This window comes from Coregonus clupeaformis, unplaced genomic scaffold, assembly GCF_020615455.1.
Source record: "Coregonus clupeaformis isolate EN_2021a unplaced genomic scaffold, ASM2061545v1 scaf0102, whole genome shotgun sequence".
NCBI lineage: Eukaryota > Metazoa > Chordata > Actinopteri > Salmoniformes > Salmonidae > Coregonus > Coregonus clupeaformis.
The window spans coordinates 561,841-580,841 of NW_025533557.1; the positions used below are offsets into that span (position 1 = coordinate 561,841).

The following is a 19,001-nucleotide window of genomic DNA, read 5'->3' on the forward strand; positions in this document are numbered from 1 at the left end:
ATCAATATGTTTTGACCATGACAGTTTACAATCCAGGGTTACTCCAAACAATTTAGTCTCCTCATCTTGCTCAATTTCCACATTATTCATTACAATATTTAGTTGAGGTTTAAGGTTTAGTAAATAATTTGTCCCAAATACAATGCTTTTAGTTTTAGAAATATTTAGGACTAACTTATTCCTTGCCACCCATTCTGAAACTATCTGCAGCTCTTTTATAAGTATTGCTGTCATTTCAGTCGCTGTAGTAGCTGATGTGTATAGTGTTGAGTCATCCGCATACATAGACACACTGGCTTTACTCAAAGTAAGTAAAGGGTCTGAATACTTATGTTAATGTTATATTTCAGATTTTTTTTTTTTTTATAAATTTGCAAAAATGTCTAAACCTGTTTTTACTTTGTCATTATGGGGTATTGTGTGTAGATTGATGAGGGGGAAAAACAATTTAATCAATTTTAGAATAAGGCTGTAACGTAACATAATGTGGAAAAAGTCAAGGGGTCGAAATACTTTCCGAAGGCACTGTATATACAGTGGCTTGCGAAAGTATTCACCCCCTTGGCATTTAAAATACATTTTGGGGGGGTTTGTATCATTTGATTTACACAACATGCCTACCACTTTAAAGATGCAAAATATGTTTTCTTGTGAAACAAAGAAACAAGAAATAAGACAAAAAAACAGAACTTGAGCGTGCATAACTATTCAACTATTCATAGTCAATACTTTGTAGAGCCACCTTTTGCAGCAATTACAGCTGTAAGTCTCATGGGGTATGTCTCTATAAGCTTGGCACATCTAGCCACTGGGATTTTTTCCCATTCTTCAAGGCAAAACTGCTCCAGCTCCTTCAAGTTGGATGGGTTCCGCTGGTGTACAGCAATCTTTAAGTCATACCACAGATTCTCAATTGGATTGAGGTCTGGGCTTTGACTAGGCCATTCCAAGACATTTAAATGTTTCCCCTTAAACCACTCAAGTGTTGCTTTAGCAGTATTCTTAGGGTCATTGTCCTGGTGGAAGGTGAACCTCCGTCCCAGTCTCAAATCTCTGGAAGACTGAAACAGGTTTCCCTCAAGAAGTTCCCTGTATTTAGCGCCATCCATCATTCCTTCCATTCTGACCAGTTTCCAAGTCCCTGCCGATGGAAAAATTGTGTTCTCGGGGTGATGAGAGGTGTTGGGTTTGCGCCAGACATAGCGTTTTCCTTGATGGCCAAAAAGCTCAATTTTAGTCTCATTTGACCAGAGTACCTTCCATATGTTTGGGGAGTCTCCCACATGGCTTTTGGCTAACACCAAACGTGTTTGCTTATTTTTTTCTTTAAGCAATGGCTTGTTTCTGGCCACTCTTCCGTAAAGCCCAGCTCTGTGAAGTGTATGGCTTAAAGTGGTCCAATGGACAGATACTCTAATCTCCGCTGTGGAGCTTTGCAGCTCCTTCAGGGTTATCTTTGGTCTCTTTGTTGCCTCTCTGATTAATGCCCTCCTTGCCTGCTCTGTGAGTTTTGGTGGGCGGCCCTCTCTTGGCATGTTTGTTGTGGTGCCATATTCTTTCCATTTTTAAATAATGGATTTAATGGTGCTCCTTGGGATGTTCAAAGTTTCAGATATTTTTTTAGAACCCAACCCTGATCTGTACTTCTCCACAACTTTGTCCCTGACCTGTTTGGAGAGGTCTTAATGGTGCCCCTTGCTTAGTGGTGTTGCAGACTCTGATGCCTTTCAGAACAGGTGTATACAGTGAGGGAAGAAAGTATTTGATCCCCTGCTGATTTTGTACGTTTGCCCACTGACAAAGAACTGATCTGTCTATAATTTTAATGGTAGGTTTATTTGAACAGTGAGAGACAGAAGAACAACAAAAAATCCAGAAAAACGCATATCAAAAATGTTAAATTGATTTGCATTTTAATGAGGGAAATAAGTATTTGACCCCTCTGCAAAACATGACTTAGTACTTGGTGACAAAACCCTTGTTGGCAATCACAGAGGTCAGACGTTTCTTGTAGTTGGCCACCAGGTTTTCACACATCTCAGGAGGGATTTTGTCCCGCTCCTCTTTGCAGATCTTCTCCAAGTCATTAAGGTTTCGAGGCTGACGTTTGGCAACTCAAACCTTCAGCTCCCTCCACAGATTTTCTATGGGATTAAGGTCTGGAGACTGGCTAGGCCACTCCAGGACCTTAATGTGCTAATTCTTGAGCCACTCCTTTGTTGCCTTGGCTGTGTGTTTTGGGTCATTGTCATGCTGGAATACCCATCCACGACCCATTTTCAATGCCCTGGCTGAGGGAAGGCGTTCTCACCCAAGATTTGACGGTACATGGCCCCGTCCATCGTCCCTTTGATGCGGTGAAGTTGTCCTGTCGCCTTAGCAGAAAAACACCCCCAAAGCATAATGTTTCCACCTCCTTGTTTGACGGTGGGGATGGTGTTCTTTGGGTCATAGGCAGCATTCCTCCTCCTCCAAACACGGCGAGTTGAGTTGATGCCAAAGAGCTCCATTTTGGTCTCATCTGACCACAACACTTTCACCCAGTTCTCCTCTGAATCATTCAGATGTTAATTGGCAAACTTCAGACGGGCATGTACATGTGCTTTCTTGAGCAGGGGGACCTTGCAGGCGCTGCAGGATTTCAGTCCTTCAAGGCGTAGTGTGTTACCAATTGTTTTCTTGGTGACTATGGTCCCAGCTGCCTTGAGATCATTGACAAGATCCTCCCGTGTAGTTCTGGGCTGATTCCTCACCATTCTCATGATCATTGCAACTCCACGAGGTGAAATCTTGCATGGAGCCCCAGGCCGAGGGAGATCGACAGTTATTTTGTGTTTCTTCCATTTGCGAATAATCGCACCAACTGTTGTCACCTTCTCACCAAGCTGCTTGGCGATGGTCTTGTAGCCCATTCCAGCCTTGTGTAGGTCTACAATCTTGTCCATGACATCCTTGGAAAGCTCTTTGGTCTTGGCCATGGTGGAGAGTTTGGAATCTGATTGATTGCTTCTGTGGACAGGTGTCTTTCATACAGGTAACAAGCTGAGATTAGGAGCACTCCCTTTAAGTGTGTGCTCCTAACCTCAGCTCGTTACCTGTATAAAAGACACCTGGGAGCCAGAAATCTTTCTGATTGAGAGGGGGTCAAATACTTATTTCCCTCATTAAAATGCTAATCTATTTATAACATTTTAGACATGCATTTTTCTGGATTTTGTTGTTGTTATTCTGTCTCTCACTGTTCAAATAAACCTACCATTAAAATTATAGCCTGATCATTTCTTTGTCAGTGGGCAAACGTACAAAATCAGCAGGGGATCAAATACTTTTTTCCCTCACTGTATATACTGACACTTAGATTGCACACAGGTGGACTTTATTTAACTAATTATGTGATTTCTGAAGGTAATTGGTTGCACCAGATCTTATTTAGGGGCTTCATAGCAAAGGGGGTGAATACATATGCATGCACCACTTTTCCATTATTTATTTTTTAGAATTGTTTGTAAGAAGTTTTTTTTTTTTTTTTTTATTCACCAACTTGGACTATTTTGTGTATGTCCATTACATTAAATCCAAATAAAAAGCCATTTAAATTACAGGTTGTAATGCAACAAAATAGGAAAAACGGCAAGGGGAATGAATACTTTTGCAAGGCACTGTACATACATACATACATGCATGCATGCATTGTTAACACTTTCCGATATTTATGTGTATGTCTCTAACAGGGTTGAAATATTATTTTGTGAACAATCTGCCTATAATAATTAGGATATAAATGCCTGAGCTTGACCAATATGCTTTTCTGAAAGTCAAACATGACCTTTTTCTGATAGAATACTCTATTTTATTTTTTTCTCTCCCAAACGTTATGAGGTCCAAAAGGCACCGGACAGTAAGAATGACTCAGCTGTTGAATCTCGTTGTCACTGGACAAAATATTATATTGTAGGGAATGGGGATTAGGGAAGTCGTGGGAAAGTTGGTTGCACTGAGGGAATAGAGGTTATTGTCTTAGTGGAACAAATACTGTAGAAAACATTTGTAACCTTTTCTGGTGTCTGCATGCATATAGGCTCGACAGACAAGTATGCACTCACTTCTCTTGGAAGCTGGGTTAATTTGTTGTGTAGTGTCTCCCTTCCCTCACTGCTTCAGTGGAGCTCTATACTGTATCGATACAGTATCCTATTCAATCTCTGCGACTATCAATGGCTGAGCAGATTTATGCTTAAATTAAAGTGGAGAATTGTTATAAGAATTCAATGCCACTTTTAAATTCTGATAAATATGTATTTACCGTCATGCAAATACTTTACTTAGATTGCCAGTCTAATGCCATTTGTAATGTTAACAGTGCATTCGGAAAGTATTCAGACCCCTTCACTTTTTCAACATTTTGTTACGTTACAGCCTGATTCTAAAATGTATTACATTAATTGTTTTCGTAATCAATCTACACAATACCCCATAATGACAAAGCGAAAACAGGTTTTTAGTGTGTGTTGTGTGTCGATTAATGAGGAAAAAACCCAATTTAATCAATTTTAGAACAAGGCTGTAACGTAACAATGTGGAATAAGTGAAGGGGTCTGAATGCTTTCCGACTGCACTGTATCTCCCATACTCCTCCCTGACTCTACCGCATTCTTCTCTCTCTCTCCCTGCCCAGTGGTTACATCCTGATTTGGGGAGGGCAGTGCCAGTGAGGTATGCTGGAGAGGTCCTTTGTGTGTCAGCCAGCAGGATGAGTGTGTCTGACGGTGTGGTAGGAGCAGCCATCCTGGATGTAGATCAACAACAACAACAGCAGCCGCAGGCCGTCTTCCTCCAGATCTACCCACGTCTGTCCCAGGACACAGCAGCATGTTGTACCCTCCAGGTCAGCCCAGGGGCCACGACGGCCACGGTTATCCAGAAAGCAGGGGCCACTCTGGGCCTGGACATGGCCAGGCCGTACGCCCTGCTAGAAGTCAGGCAGGCTGAAGGGGAGGAGAGGAGGCTAGGGGACACTGAGATGCCTGTGGAGAGGGTGATGCTTTGGCCCCCAGGGGCCAGAGAACGGCATCCCCAGGAGAAGGGGTATTACTTCATCCTCCAAGCCCAGGGAGGTGAAGGGGCTCTGGGGTCAGGGAGGGGCGGTGGTGGGGTACCTTCACTAGAGGACTATGATGACCTGTGCTGCCTCTCCACCCTGACTGAGGACACTATCCTGGCCGCCTTGCGCCTGCGCTTCTACAAACACAACATCTACACGTACGCTAGGGGCATCCTGGTGGCAATTAACCCCTTCAAGTTCCTGCCCATCTACAACCCCAAGTACATCACGATGTACAACAACCAGCCACTTGGGAAATTAAGCCCTCATATCTTTGCAATGGCGGACGTGGCGTACCACACCATGCTGAAGCAGCAGATGAACCAGTGTGTGGTGATATCAGGGGAGAGCGGATCAGGGAAGACCCAGAGCACCAATTTCCTGATTCACTGTCTGACGGCGTTGAGTCAGAAGGGCTACAGCAGCGGGGTGGAGGGGACCATACTGGGAGCTGGGCCTGTGCTGGAGGTGAGAGTGAGAGGGTGTGTGTTGGGGGGGGTTAGTCCTGCTACAGAAGCGCCATTCCTTTATCTCCAGAGAAGGTTTCATTTCGGCATTTAAAAAGCTGTTGTTATGAGTTTCTCTGGTATCAAGTAATTCAAGATGCAAGAATATACTTAAACAATTATATGGAGAGTTGATACAAAGTATTTAATAGATATGGTACCGAATTCAACATAACAAGCGGCACGTGAGTGGCCTCTTGCTCTTTTGAATGATATACATAGAAAATGTCTCAGTTTATATACTGCTTTGCAATCCAATTCTAGCCCACAGTTGCCAACCATTATTGGGTGTCTCTCCCAACTACAATAGTATCATCTTGCAACCCAGTCAGCTTGCACCCCAGTCAGGACATTCCATCACGTACTCATTCTAAGATTAACACAAGTGGGCTCCCTAGACCTCCTGTAACGCAGACTTTCTGGCACCCACCAGTGACATAAATAAATGGAATGTCCTCATCCTCAGAATCCTATGTAACACGTAATATCAAACAGATTAACAAATCCTGTGTAATCCCGTCATATCAGCCATAGTGTACCCTTGGATACCAACTGCGGTAGATATACACTACATTAACAAAAGTATGTGGACACCTGCTCGTCAAACGTCTCATTCCAAAATCATGGGCATTAATATGGAGTTGGTTGCCTCTTTGCTGCTATAACAGCCTCCACTCTTCTGGGAAGGCTTTCCGCTAGATGTTAGAACATTGCTGCGGGGACTTGCTTCCATTCAGCCACGAGCATTAGTGAGGTCGGGCACTGATGTTGGGCCTGTTTCGCAGTCGGCGTTCCAATTCATTCCAAAGGTGTTCGATGGGGTTGAGGTCAGGGCTTGGTGCAGGCCAGTCAAGTTTTTCCACACCGATCTTGACAAACCAATTTTGTATGGACCTCGCTTTGTGCACGGGGCATTGCAATGCTGAAACAGGAAATGTCTTCCCCAAACTGTTGCCACACAATTGGAAGCACAGAATTGTCTAGAATGTCATTGTATGCTGTAGCCTTAAGATTTATCTTCACTGGAACTAAGAGGCATAGCCCGAACCATGAAAAACAGCCCCAGACCATTATTCCTCCTCCACCAAACTTTACAATTGGCACTATGCATTCGGGCAGATAGCGTTCTCCTGGCATCCGCCAAACCCAGATTCATCCTTCGGACTGCCAGATGAAGTGTGATTCATCACTCCAGAGAACGCGGTTTCACTGCTCCAGAGTCCAATGGCAGCAAGTTTACACCACTCCAGCCAACACTTGGCATTGGGCATGGTGATCTTAGGCTTGTGTGCGGCTGCTCGGCCATGGAAACCCATTTCATGAAGCTCCCGAAGAGCAGTTATTGTGCTGACATTGCTTCCAGAGGCAGTTTGCAACTCTGTAGTGAGTGTTGCAACCGAGGACAGATGATTTTTAACACGTTTCAGCACTCGGCGGTCTCGTTCTGTGAGCTTGTGTGGCCTACGGCTGAGCCATTGTTGCTCCTAGACATTTCCACTTCACAATAACAGCACTTACAGTTGATCTGGGCAGCTCTAGCAGGGCAGAAAGTTGACGAACTGCCTTGTTGTGTGCTTAATTTTATACACCTGTCAGCAACGGGTGTGGCTGAATTTGCCGCATCCACTCATTTGAACTGGTGTCCACATACTTTTGTAAAAATAGTGTAACTTCATCCCCCGGACCTAGCGGTCATACATACAGTACGTAATAAGACCATTATTCTTCATTGTGAGTTGAGGTGGAATTTTGTGATTTTATTCTTATTGTTTTAACGGAAAACCAATAACAAAATTGCAGTTTAAACAAAAAGCAAAATTGTTCATTTGTCCCATCCCTACTCTGGATGTTAATAAAGCATTAGAACACTTCATAATAAAGTGAGAAGTGTTACTGAGCTAGACTTGTATCCAGAGGCGAGATCCCGGTCAGAGCTGCAGTAGTTTGAGTTTTTCTTTGGGTGAAAAGTCTTCAGATGAGAACTCGGCTCACTATGCAGTAGATGAGGCACTCTAGGGCAGACAGAAAACCATGTACGTAAGTAGAAAACAAACACACACACACACACACACACACACACACACACACACACACACAGAGAGAGAGCTTACTGTTTGCACCTGAAAGTGTGGCCTCCAACCTACCCACTGCAACCACTAACATCACAAACAATATTTAATGTTTCATTGAATAAGACCTTGTTGTTTCTCTGTTTGTTTATCACTGCTATGTTTATCACTGCAATGAGTAACCAGACAAACAGTTGTCTCTCCAGTTTTGTTTCCTATTCAGTTTTCAGGGCTAGTGAGCAAAACATTTTCTGCCAGCGCTGCATTCCAGCTGCTGAGTGAATAGTGCTCAGTCAGGATTGATGGGGGAACAGCTTTTCAGGGAAGCACATACCACTCGCCTCTTTACCACAGACAATGACAGTGATTTCTTCTGTAACAGCCAGTCAGCCAGCTAGTCACTCTAACTCAGGTATGCTCTGGCCAATGTTCCCTCCCTCCTGGAGCAGTCCCATGCAGAAGAACTGCAAGCCCACGCAGACATGCACGAGATTGAACTTCACTAAAATGTACACTATCTGTCCTCTACTTTGGAAATTGGGATCAACATATTAACAGTCCCTTTCAATGCAACAAACCAAATCTAACTGCAAGACTGAGTTGGTGATTTTGTTGTAGGTTGAGGAGCGCATCGGAGTAACCTTGTTCTATTTCACAGGCATGAGCAGTTTTTCCATCACCAGTGGTCGGAGAGTAGCCTATATGCCCATTTGAGATCACAGAACATAGCCGTGTGTGCACATTTGTTGATATTCTATCCTAGCTTGTGAGTTACTAGCCCGGTTATAGCTTATTTTGCTCAGCAATGGGGGAGTGATTGCTTCCTACAAGAGCACAAAACTTGTACATATCTAACTGTCTTTGAAAAGCAGGTCAGGTGAGCTATTGTTTGTCTTAAAGGGAAAGTGTCCTATTTTGAGACAGGCATGAAAATGCAAATAAGCCAATAGGCAGAGGGTAGCACACATTTCTGTGTGATTCTCTGTATGGTAATAATAATAATGATTATTATTATTATTATAACAATCAATTTAAAGCTGGTTCTTGCATCATCTAGCACAATACAATGAAACTTTCAGTCACCTATTTGGCCAATTGTGACAAGTAAAATATAATACCTAAAATGGTTAATGTCAAGCCAAGCATAATGTTTTTATAAAGTCTCATGGATTGTTGGCCTACATTGAACACCACATATTGGCTATTATAGGCAATATCATTACATTTACATTTTACATTTTAGTCATTTAGCAGACGCTCTTATCCAGAGCGACTTACAGGAGCAATTAGGGTTAAGTGCCTTGCTCAAGGGCACATCGACAGGTTTTTCACCTAGTGAGCTCGGGGATTAGAACCAGCGACCTTTCGGTTACTGGCACAACGCTCTTAACCACTCAGCTACCTGCCGCCCCATCATAGAAGTCAACAGCTACACTACCGGTCAAAAGTTTTAGAACACCTACTCATTCAAGGGATTTTCTTTATTTTTACTATTTTCTACATTGTAGAATAATAGTGAAGACATCAAAACTATGAAATAACACATATTGAATCACGTAGTAACCACAAAAGTGTTAAACAAATCCAAATATATTTTATATTTGAGATTCTTCAAAGTAGCCACCCTTTGCCTTGATGACAGCTTTGCACACTCTTGGCATTCTCTCATCCAGCTTCACCTGGAATGCTTTTCCAACAGTCTTGAAGGAGTTCCCACATATGCTGAGCACTTGTTGGCTGCTTTTCCTTCACTCTGCGGTCCGACTCATCCCAAACCATCTCAATTTGGTTGAGGTTGGGGGATTGTGGAGGCCAGGACATCTGATGCAGCACTCCATCACTCTCCTTCTTGGTAAAATAGCCCTTACACAGCCTGGAGGTGTGTTGGGTCATTGTCCTGTTGAAAAACAAATGATAGTCCCACTAAGCCCAAACCAGATGGGATGGCGTATCGCTGCAGAATGCTGTGGTTGCCATGCTGGTTAAGTGTGCCTTGAATTCTAAATAAATCACAAACAGTGTCACCAGCAAAGCACCCCCACACCATAACACCACCTCCTCCATGCTTTACGGTGGGAAATACACATGCAGAGATCATCAGTTCACCCACACCGCGTCTCACAAAGACACGGCGGGTGGAATCAAAAATCTCAAATTTGGACTCCAGACCAAAGGACACATTTCCACCAGTCTAATGTCCATTGCTCGTGTTTCTTGGCCCAAGCAAGTCTCTTCTTATTGGTGTCCTTTAGTAGTGGTTTCTTTGCAGCAATTCAACCACGAAGGCCTGATTCACACAGTCTCCTCTGAACAAGTCTCTCTGTTGCCGCTTGCTACAGACCCCCCTCAGCCCCAAGCTGTGCCCTGGACACTATATGTGAACTGATTGCCCCCCATCTATCCTCAGAGTTCGTACTGCTTGGTGACCTAAACAGGGATATGTTTAACACCCCGGCCAACCTAAAATCTAAACTAGATGTCCTCAATTTCACACAAATTATCAAGGAACCTACCAGGTACAACCCTACATCTGTAAACATGGGCACCCTCATAGATATCATCCTGACAAATCTACCCTCTAAATACACCTCCACTGTCTTCAACCAGGATCTTAGCGAACACTGCCTTATTGCCTGCGTCCGTAATGGGTCCGCGGTCAAACGACCACCCCTCATCACTGTCAAACGCTCCCTAAAACACTTTATAATATAATAATAATAATATGCCATTTAGCAGACGCTTTTATCCAAAGCGACTTACAGTCATGCGTGCATAAATTTTTTTGTGTATGGGTGGTCCCGGGGATCAAACCCACTACCTTGGCGTTACAAGCGCCGTGCTCTACCAGCTGAGCTACAGAGGACCACACTTTAGCGAGCAGGCCTTTCTAATTGACCTGGCCCGGGTATCCTGGATGGATATCGATCTCATTCCGTCAGTAGAGGAATGCTTTCCTCTCAATCTTAAATAAGCATGCCCCATTCAAAAAATTCAGAACTAAGAGCAGATATAGCCCCTGGTTCTCCTCAGACTTGACTGCCCTTGACCAGCACAAAAACATCCTGTGGAGTACTGCATTAGCATCGAACAGCCCCCGCAATATGCAACTTTTCAGGGAAGTCAGGAACCAATATACACAATCAGTTAGGAAAGCAAAGGCTAGCTTTTTCAAACAGACATTTGCATCCTGTAGCACTAACTCCAAAAGGTTTTGGGACACTGTAAAGTCCATAGAGAATAAGAGCACCTCCCCCAACTGCCCATTGCACTGAGGCTAGGAAACACTGTCACCACTGATAAATCTACAATAATCGAGAATTTCAACAAGCATTTTGACTTGGCTACCACTACCCCGGCCACCATCTCTGCACGCTCCGCTGCAACTTGCCCATGCCCCCCCTGCTTCTCCTTTACACAAATTCAGACAGCTGATGTTCTGAAAGAGCTGAAAAATCTGGACCCCTACAAATCAGCTGGGCTAGACAATCTGGACCCTTTCTTTCTAAAATTAGCCGGCGAAATTGTCGCAACCCCTATTACTAGCCTGTTCAACCTCTCTTTCGTAACGTCTGAGATCCCCAGAGATTGGAAAGCTGCCGCGGTCATCCCCCTATTCAAAGGGGATGACACTCTAGATCCAAACTGTTACAGACCTATATCCATCCTGCCCTGCCTTTTGAAAGTTTTTGAAAGCCAAGTTAACAAACAGATCACCGACCATTTCGAATCCCACCGTACCTTCTCCGCTATGCAATCCGGTTTCCGAGCTGGTCATGGGTGCATCTCAGCCACGCTCAAGGTCCTAAACGATATTATAACAGTGATCGATAAAAGACAGTACTGCGCAGCCGTCTTCATCGACCTGGCCAAGGCTTTCGACTCTGTCAACCATCGCATTATTATTGGCAGACTTGGTTTCTCAAATGACTGCCTCGCCTGGTTCACCAACTACTTCTCAGATAGAGTTCAATGTGTCAAATCGAAAGGCCTGTTGTCTGGACCTCTGGCAGTCTCTATGGGGGTGCCTCAGGGTTCAAATATCGGGCCGACTCTATTCTCTGTGTATATCAATGATGTTGCTCTTGCTGCTGGTGATGCTCGGATCCACCTCTATGCGGACGACACCATTTTGTATACATCTGGCCCTTCATTGGACACTGTGTTAACAAACCTCCAAACGAGCTTCAACGCCATACGACATTCCTTCCGTAGCCTCCAACTGCTCTTAAACACTAGTAAAACTAAATGCATGCTCTTCAACCGAACGCTGCTTGCACCCGCCCACCCGACTAGAATCACTACTCTCGGCGGGTCTGACCTAGAGTATGTGGACAACTACAAATACCTAGGTGTCTGGTTAGACTGTAAACTCTCCTTCCAGACTCACATTAAGCATCTCCAGTCAAAAGTTAGATCTAGAATCGGCTTCCTATTTCACAACAAAGGTTTCTTCACTCATGCTGCCAAACATGCCCTCGTAAAACTGACTATCCTACCGATTCTTTACTTCGGCGATGTCATTGACAAAATAGCCTCCAACACTCTACTCAGCAAATTGGATGTACTATATCACAGTGCCATCCGTTTTGACACCAAAGCCCCAGATACTACCCACCACTGTGACCTGTACGCTCTTGTTGGCTGGCCCTCACTACATATTCGTCGCCAAACCCACTGGCTCCAGGTCATCTATATATCACTGCTAGGCAAATCCCCGTCTTATCTTAGCTCACTGGTCGCCATAGCAACACCCATCTGTAGTCTGCGCTCCAGCAGGTATATCTCACTGGTCATCTCCAAAACGAACACCTCCTTTGGCCGCCATTCCTTCCAGTTCTCTGCTGCCAATGACTGGAACAAACTGCAAAAATCTCTAAAGCTGAAGACTCTTATCTCCCTCACTAACTTTAGGCGTCAGTTGTCAGAGCAGCTTACCGATCACTGCACCTGTACACAGCCCATCTGTAATTAGCCCATCCAACTACCTCATCCCCATATTGTTATTTATTTTGATAATTCGCACCCCAGTATCTCTATTTGCACATAATCTTTTGCACATCTATCATTCCAGTGTTAATACGAAATTGTAACTATTTTGCACTATGGCCTATTTATTGCCTTACCTCCATAATTTACTACATTCGCACACACTGTATATATATTTTCTGTTGTATTTTTGACTTTATGTTTTGTTTACCCCATATGTAACTCTGTGGTGTTGTTTTTTATCGCACTGCTTTGCTTTATCTTGGCCAGGTCGCAGTTGTAAATGAGAACTTGTTCTCAACTGGCTTACCTGGTTAAATAAATGTAAAAAAAAAAACAGTTGATGTTGAGATGTGTCTGTTACTTGAACTCTATGAAGCATTTATTTGGGCTGCAATTTCTGAGGCTGGTAACTCGAATGAACTTATCCTCTGCAACAGAGGTAACTCTGGGTCTTCCATTCCTTTGGCGGATCTCATGAGAGCCAGTTTCATCATAGCGCTTGATGGTTTTTGCGAGTGCACTTACATTTTAGTCATTTAGCAGACGCTCTTATCCAGAGCGACTTACAGTTAGTGAGTGCATACGTTATTTTAATTTTATTTTTCATACTGGCCCCCCGTGGGAATCGAACCCACAACCTTTGCTCTACCAACTGAGCTACATCCTTGCCGGCCATTCCCCCCCCCCCCCCCCCCCACCTTGTCACAGCACAACTGATTGTCTCTAATGCATAAAGAAAGAAAGAAATTCCACAAATTAACTTTTAAGAAGGCACACACCTGTTAATTGAAATGCATTCCAGGTGACTACCTCATGAAGCTGTTTGAGAGAATGGCAAGTGTGTGCAAGGCTGTCATCAAGGCAAAGGGTGAATATAAAATATATTTTGATTTGTTTAACACTTCTTTGATTCCATATGTGTTATTTCATTGTTTTGATGTCTTCACTATTATTCTACAATGTAGAAAATAGTAAAAATTAAGAAAAACCCTTGAATGAGTAGGTGTTCTAAAACTTTTGACCGGTAGTGTATATCTATGTGAAAATGTCCCACTGGGCACAGACGTTAGTTCAACGTCTAGTTTTGATTTACATTTGGTTGAGTTGTCATCTAACGTGAATTCAACTTGAAATCAACAAAAAGTTAAACCATGTCATTGGATTTAGGATCAAAGTTGGGTGAAAAAAATACAAAATTCCTTGCGCTATCTTTTTTATTGAGATTTTGTGTCAATGGCCTACACACAATACCCCATAATGTCAAAGTAGAATAATGTTTACATTATTAACGACTTACATAAGGCACAAAGTAGGGCTGTGTCCCACCCTATCCCACCTCTTCCCAAGATGCAGTCTGTTCCCATTCCTACCCAAGGTGCAGTGCAGGCCGCATCAGGTAGTTATAGCTAGATTCTTATTCTTATCTCTGTAAACAGGTCCAACAGGTTTCTTGTCTCTGTTTTCTCACTTATTTCCCGACAGACGGTTATCTCAGTTTTTCCTCTCCTAGTGTGTGTCTCGCGCTCTTGTTCACTATACTTTATTGACATGGAAAGTAAAACACTTACATTGTCAAAGGAAACATATCGATGGTCAAAGACAGGAATATTCTAGACTGTTTGTAATTAAGCAATAGTGATAATAGTGCTAATCATGTTAACAGCAATTACAATCAGAAATGAACAATAAACATTATACTCACAAAAGTTTAGAAAGAATAGAGACATTTCAAATGTTATGTTACTGGATATTTTTTATTTATTTTTATTTCACCTTTATTTAACCAGGTAAGCCAGTTGAGAACAAGTTCTCATTTACAACTGCGACCTGGCCAAGATAAAGCATAGCAGTGCGATAAAAACAACAACACAGAGTTACATATGGGGTAAAAAAACATAAAGTCAAAAAATACAACAGAAAATATATATACAGTGTGTGCAAATGTAGCAAGTTATGGAGGTAAGGCAATAAATAGACTATAGTGCAAAATAATTACAATTAGTATTAACACTGGAATGCTAGATGTGCAAGAGATTATGTGCAAATAGAGATACTGGGGTGCAAAAGAGCAAAATAAATAACAATATAGGGATGAGGTAGTTGGGTGGGCTAATTTCAGATGGGCTGTGTACAGGTGCAGTGATCGGTAAGGTGCTCTGACTACTGATGCTTAAAGTTAGTGAGGGAGATAAGAGTCTCCAGCTTCAGAGATTTTTGCAATTCGTTCCAGTCATTGGCAGCAGAGAACTGGAAGGAATGGCGGCCAAAGGAGGTGTTGGCTTTGGGAATGACCAGTGAGATATACCTGCTGGAGCGCAGACTACGGGTGCTGCTATGGTGACCAATGAGCTAAGATAAGGCGGGGATTTGCCTAGCAGTGATTTATAGATGGCCTGGAGCCAGTGGGTTTGACGACGAACATGTAGTGAGGACCAGCCAACAAGAGCATACAGGTCACAGTGGTGGGTAGTGTATGGGGCTTTGGAGACAAAACGGATGGCACTGTGATAGACTACATCCAATTTGCTGAGTAGAGTGTTGGAGGCTATTTTGTAAATGACATCGCCGAAGTCAAGGATCGGTAGGATAGTCAGTTTTACGAGGGCATGTTTGGCAGCATGAGTGAAGGAGGCTTTGTTGCGAAATAGGAAGCTGATTCTAGATTTAACTTTGGATTGGAGATTCTTAATGTGAGTCTGGAAGGAGAGTTTACAGTCTAACCAGACACCTAGGTATTTGTAGTTGTCCACATACTCTAGGTCAGACCCATCGAGAGTGGTGATTCTAGTCGGGTGGGCGGGTGCCAGCAGCGTTCGATTGAAGAGCATGCATTTAGTTTTACTAGTGTTTAAGAGCAGTTGGAGGCTACTGAAGGAGTGTTGTATGGCATTGAAGCTCGTTTGGAGGTTTGTTAATACAGTGTCCAATGAAGGGCCAGATGTTTACAAAATGGTGTCGTCTACGTAGAGGTGGATCTGAGAGTCACCAGCAGCAAGAGCGACATCATTGATATACACGGAGAAAAGAGTCGGCCCAAGAATTGAACCCTGTGGCACCCCCATAGAGACTGCCATAGGTCCAGACAACAGGCCCTCCGATTTGACACACTGAACTCTATCTGAGAAGTAGTTGGTGAACCAGGCGAGGCAGTCATTTGAGAAACCAAGGCTATTTAGTCTGCCAATAAGAATGCGGTGGTTGACAGAGTCGAAAGCCTTGGCCAGGTCGATGAAGACGGCTGCACAGTACTGTCTATTATCGATCGCGGTTATAATATCGTTTAGGACCTTGAGCGTGGCTGAAGTGCACCCATGACCAGCTCGGAAACCGGATTGCATAGCGGAGAAGGTACGGTGGGATTCGAAATGGTCGGTGATCTGTTTGTTAACTTGGCTTTCAAATACTTTCGAAAGGCAGGGCAGGATGGATATAGGTCTGTAACAGTTTGGATCTAGAGTGTCACCCCCTTTGAAGAGGGGGATGACCGCGGCAGCTTTCCAATCTCTGGGGATCTCAGACGTTACGAAAGAGAGGTTGAACAGACTAGTAATAGGGGTTGCGACAATTTCGGCGGCTAGTTTTAGAAAGAAAGGGTCGAGATTGTCTAGCCCAGCTGATTTCTAGGAGTCCAGATTTTGCAGCTCTTTCAGAACATCAGCTGTCTGAATTTGTGTGAAGGAGAAGCGGGTGGGGCATGGGCAAGTTGCAGCGGAGGGTGCAGAGTTTGTGGCCGGGGTAGTGGTAGCCAGGTGGAAAGCATGGCCAGCCATAGCAAAATGCTTGTTGACATTCTCGATTATTGTAGATTTATCGGTGGTGATAGTGTTTCCTAGCCTCAGTGCAGTGGGCAGCTGGGAGGAAGTGCTCTTATTCTCCATGGACTTTACAGTGTCCCAAAACTTTTTGGAGTTAGTGCTACAGGATGCAAATTTCTGTTAGCCTTTGCTTTCCTAACTGCTTGTGTATATTGGTTCCTAACTTCCCTGAAAAGTTGCATATCGCGGGGGCTATTTGATGCTAATGCAGTACGCCACAGGATGTTTTTGTGCTGGTCAAGGGCAGTCAAGTCTGAGGAGAACCAGGGGCTATATCTGTTCTTAGTTCTGTATTTTTTGAATGGGGCATGTTTATTTAAGATTGAGAGGAAATTACTTTTAAAGAGCAACCAGGCATCCTCTACTGACGGAATGAGATCTATATCCATCCAGGATACCTGGGCCAGGTCAATTAGGAAGGCCTGCTCGCTAAAGTGTTTTAGGGAGCGTTTGACAGTGATGAGGGGTGGTCGTTTGACCGCGGACCCGTTACGGACGCAGGCAATAAGGCAGTGATCACTGAGATCCTGGTTGAAGACAGTGGAGGTGTATTTAGAGGGTAAGTTAGTCAGGATGATATCTATGAGGGTACCCATGTTTACGGATTTAGGGTTGTACCTGGTAGGTTCGTTGATAATTTGCGTGAGATTGAGGGCATCTAGTTTGGATTGTAGAATGGCCGGGGTATTAAGCATATCCCAATTTAGGTCACCAATCAGTACGAACTCTGAGGATAAATGGGGGGCAATCAATTCACATATGGTGTCCAGGGCACAGCTGGGGGCTGAGGGGGGTCTGTAGCAAGCAGCAACAGTGAGAGACTTATTTCTGGAAAGGTGGATTTTTAGAAGTAGAAGCTCAAACTGTTTGGGCACAGACCTGGATAGTATGATAGAGCTCTGCAGGCTATCTCTACAGTAGATTGCAACTCCACCCCCCTTTGGCAGTTCTATCTAGACGGAAAATGTTATAGTTGGGGATGGAAATTTCAGATTTTTTGGTGGCCTTCCTAAGCCAGGATTCAGACACTGCTAGAACATCAGGGTTGGCGGAGTGTGCTAACGCAGTGAATAACTCAAACTTAGGAAGTAGACTTCTGATATTTACATGCAGGAAACCAAGGCTTTTGCGATTACAGAAGTCAGCAAATGATAGCGCCTGGGGAGTAGGAGTGATACTGGGGGCTGCAGGGCCTGGGTTAGCCTCTACATCACCGGAGGAACAGAGGAGGACTAGAATAAAGATACGGCTAAAGGCTTTAAGAACTGGTCTTCTAGTGCGTTGGGTACATAGAATAAAGGGGGCAGATTTCCGGGCGTTGTAGAAAAGATTCAGGGCATTATGTACAGACAACGATATGGAAGGATATGAGTAAAGTGGAGGTAAACCTAAGCGTTGGGTAACAATGAAAGAGATAGCATCACTGGAGGCACCAATTGAGTCGGTCTCCGCGTGTATGGGGGGTGGGACAAAGGAGCTATCTAAGGCAGGTTTAGCTGGGCTGGGGGATCTACAGTGAAATAGTACAATTAGAAATAACCGAAACAACAATGAGCTAACCATATTGAGATGGGAGAGGGGCATAAAGCAATCACGGGTGTAATTTGAGAGAGCTAAGACAACAGCTGGTAATGACGACACAGTTTGGGCTGAGGCTAAACATAAACAGGATGCGGTACCGTAAAAAGGAACAGTCCAGCAGGCATCAGCTGTATAGCTGAGTTATCATAAGGTCCGGTGAACAGCAATAGAATAGGATAGTTCGGAGGTAGTTTGGGGGCTGCTATAGCACTAGCGAGCAAGAGGCCACGGCTAGCGTGTGCTAGTGGGCCTGGGCTAGCAGATGGAATCTTCGTGGTCGACGTCGTAACGGGAAGCCTGTTGTAATCACATCAGACGATTTCGTCGGCAGACCAGTCGTGTAGGATCGGCGGGGCTCCGTGTCAACACTAGGTGGTCCCGTCCGGTTGACATAGAGGTAGATAGCCGGGAGATGGGCCTAGCTCAGGATGATTAGCCAGACCACAACGTCCATTTTGTTGCAGCTAGCTGGTAGCGATGAATCCGTAGTTAAAGGTGCTGTAACAATGTGCAAATAGTTGGAAGTATGAAAGGGAAAATAAATAGACTGATGATTATAGTTTGTATTTACAATGGTGTTTGTGCTTTACTGGTTGCCCTTTTCTTGTGGCAACGGGTCACAAATCTTGCTGCTGTGATGGCACACTGGTATTTCACCTAATAGATATTGGAGTTGATCAAAATTGGACTTGTTTTCAAATTCTTTGTGGGTCTGTGTAATCTGAGGGAAATATGTATCTCTAATATGGTCATACATTTGGCAGGAGGTTAGGAAGTGCAGCTCGGTTTCCACCTCACTCACGTACTCACTTTGACCAAATGTCCATCATAGCTTGATGGTTTTCTGGTCAAGAATAAACAGTAGCCTAGTTTATATAATGTGTATTACTTCCTTTCCCCCTTCAGGGAAAATAGTTTGTCAGGAAGTCAGAGGAGCCAT

General features: G+C 43.9%; 1 protein-coding gene across 1 annotated transcript in view; it reads left to right on the forward strand.

The window, feature by feature from the left end:
* Window positions 1–4,579: 4,579 nt before the first annotated feature.
* LOC121581271 (unconventional myosin-IXb) overlaps window positions 4,580–19,001 on the forward strand; it is a 58,210-nt gene continuing 43,788 nt past the window's right edge. Inside the window, exon 1 of the mRNA XM_041896781.2 lies at window positions 4,580–5,569. Within this exon, the coding sequence (XP_041752715.2) occupies window positions 4,751–5,569 (819 nt within the window). The 5' untranslated portion in view covers window positions 4,580–4,750. The remainder of the gene's footprint in view (window positions 5,570–19,001) is intronic.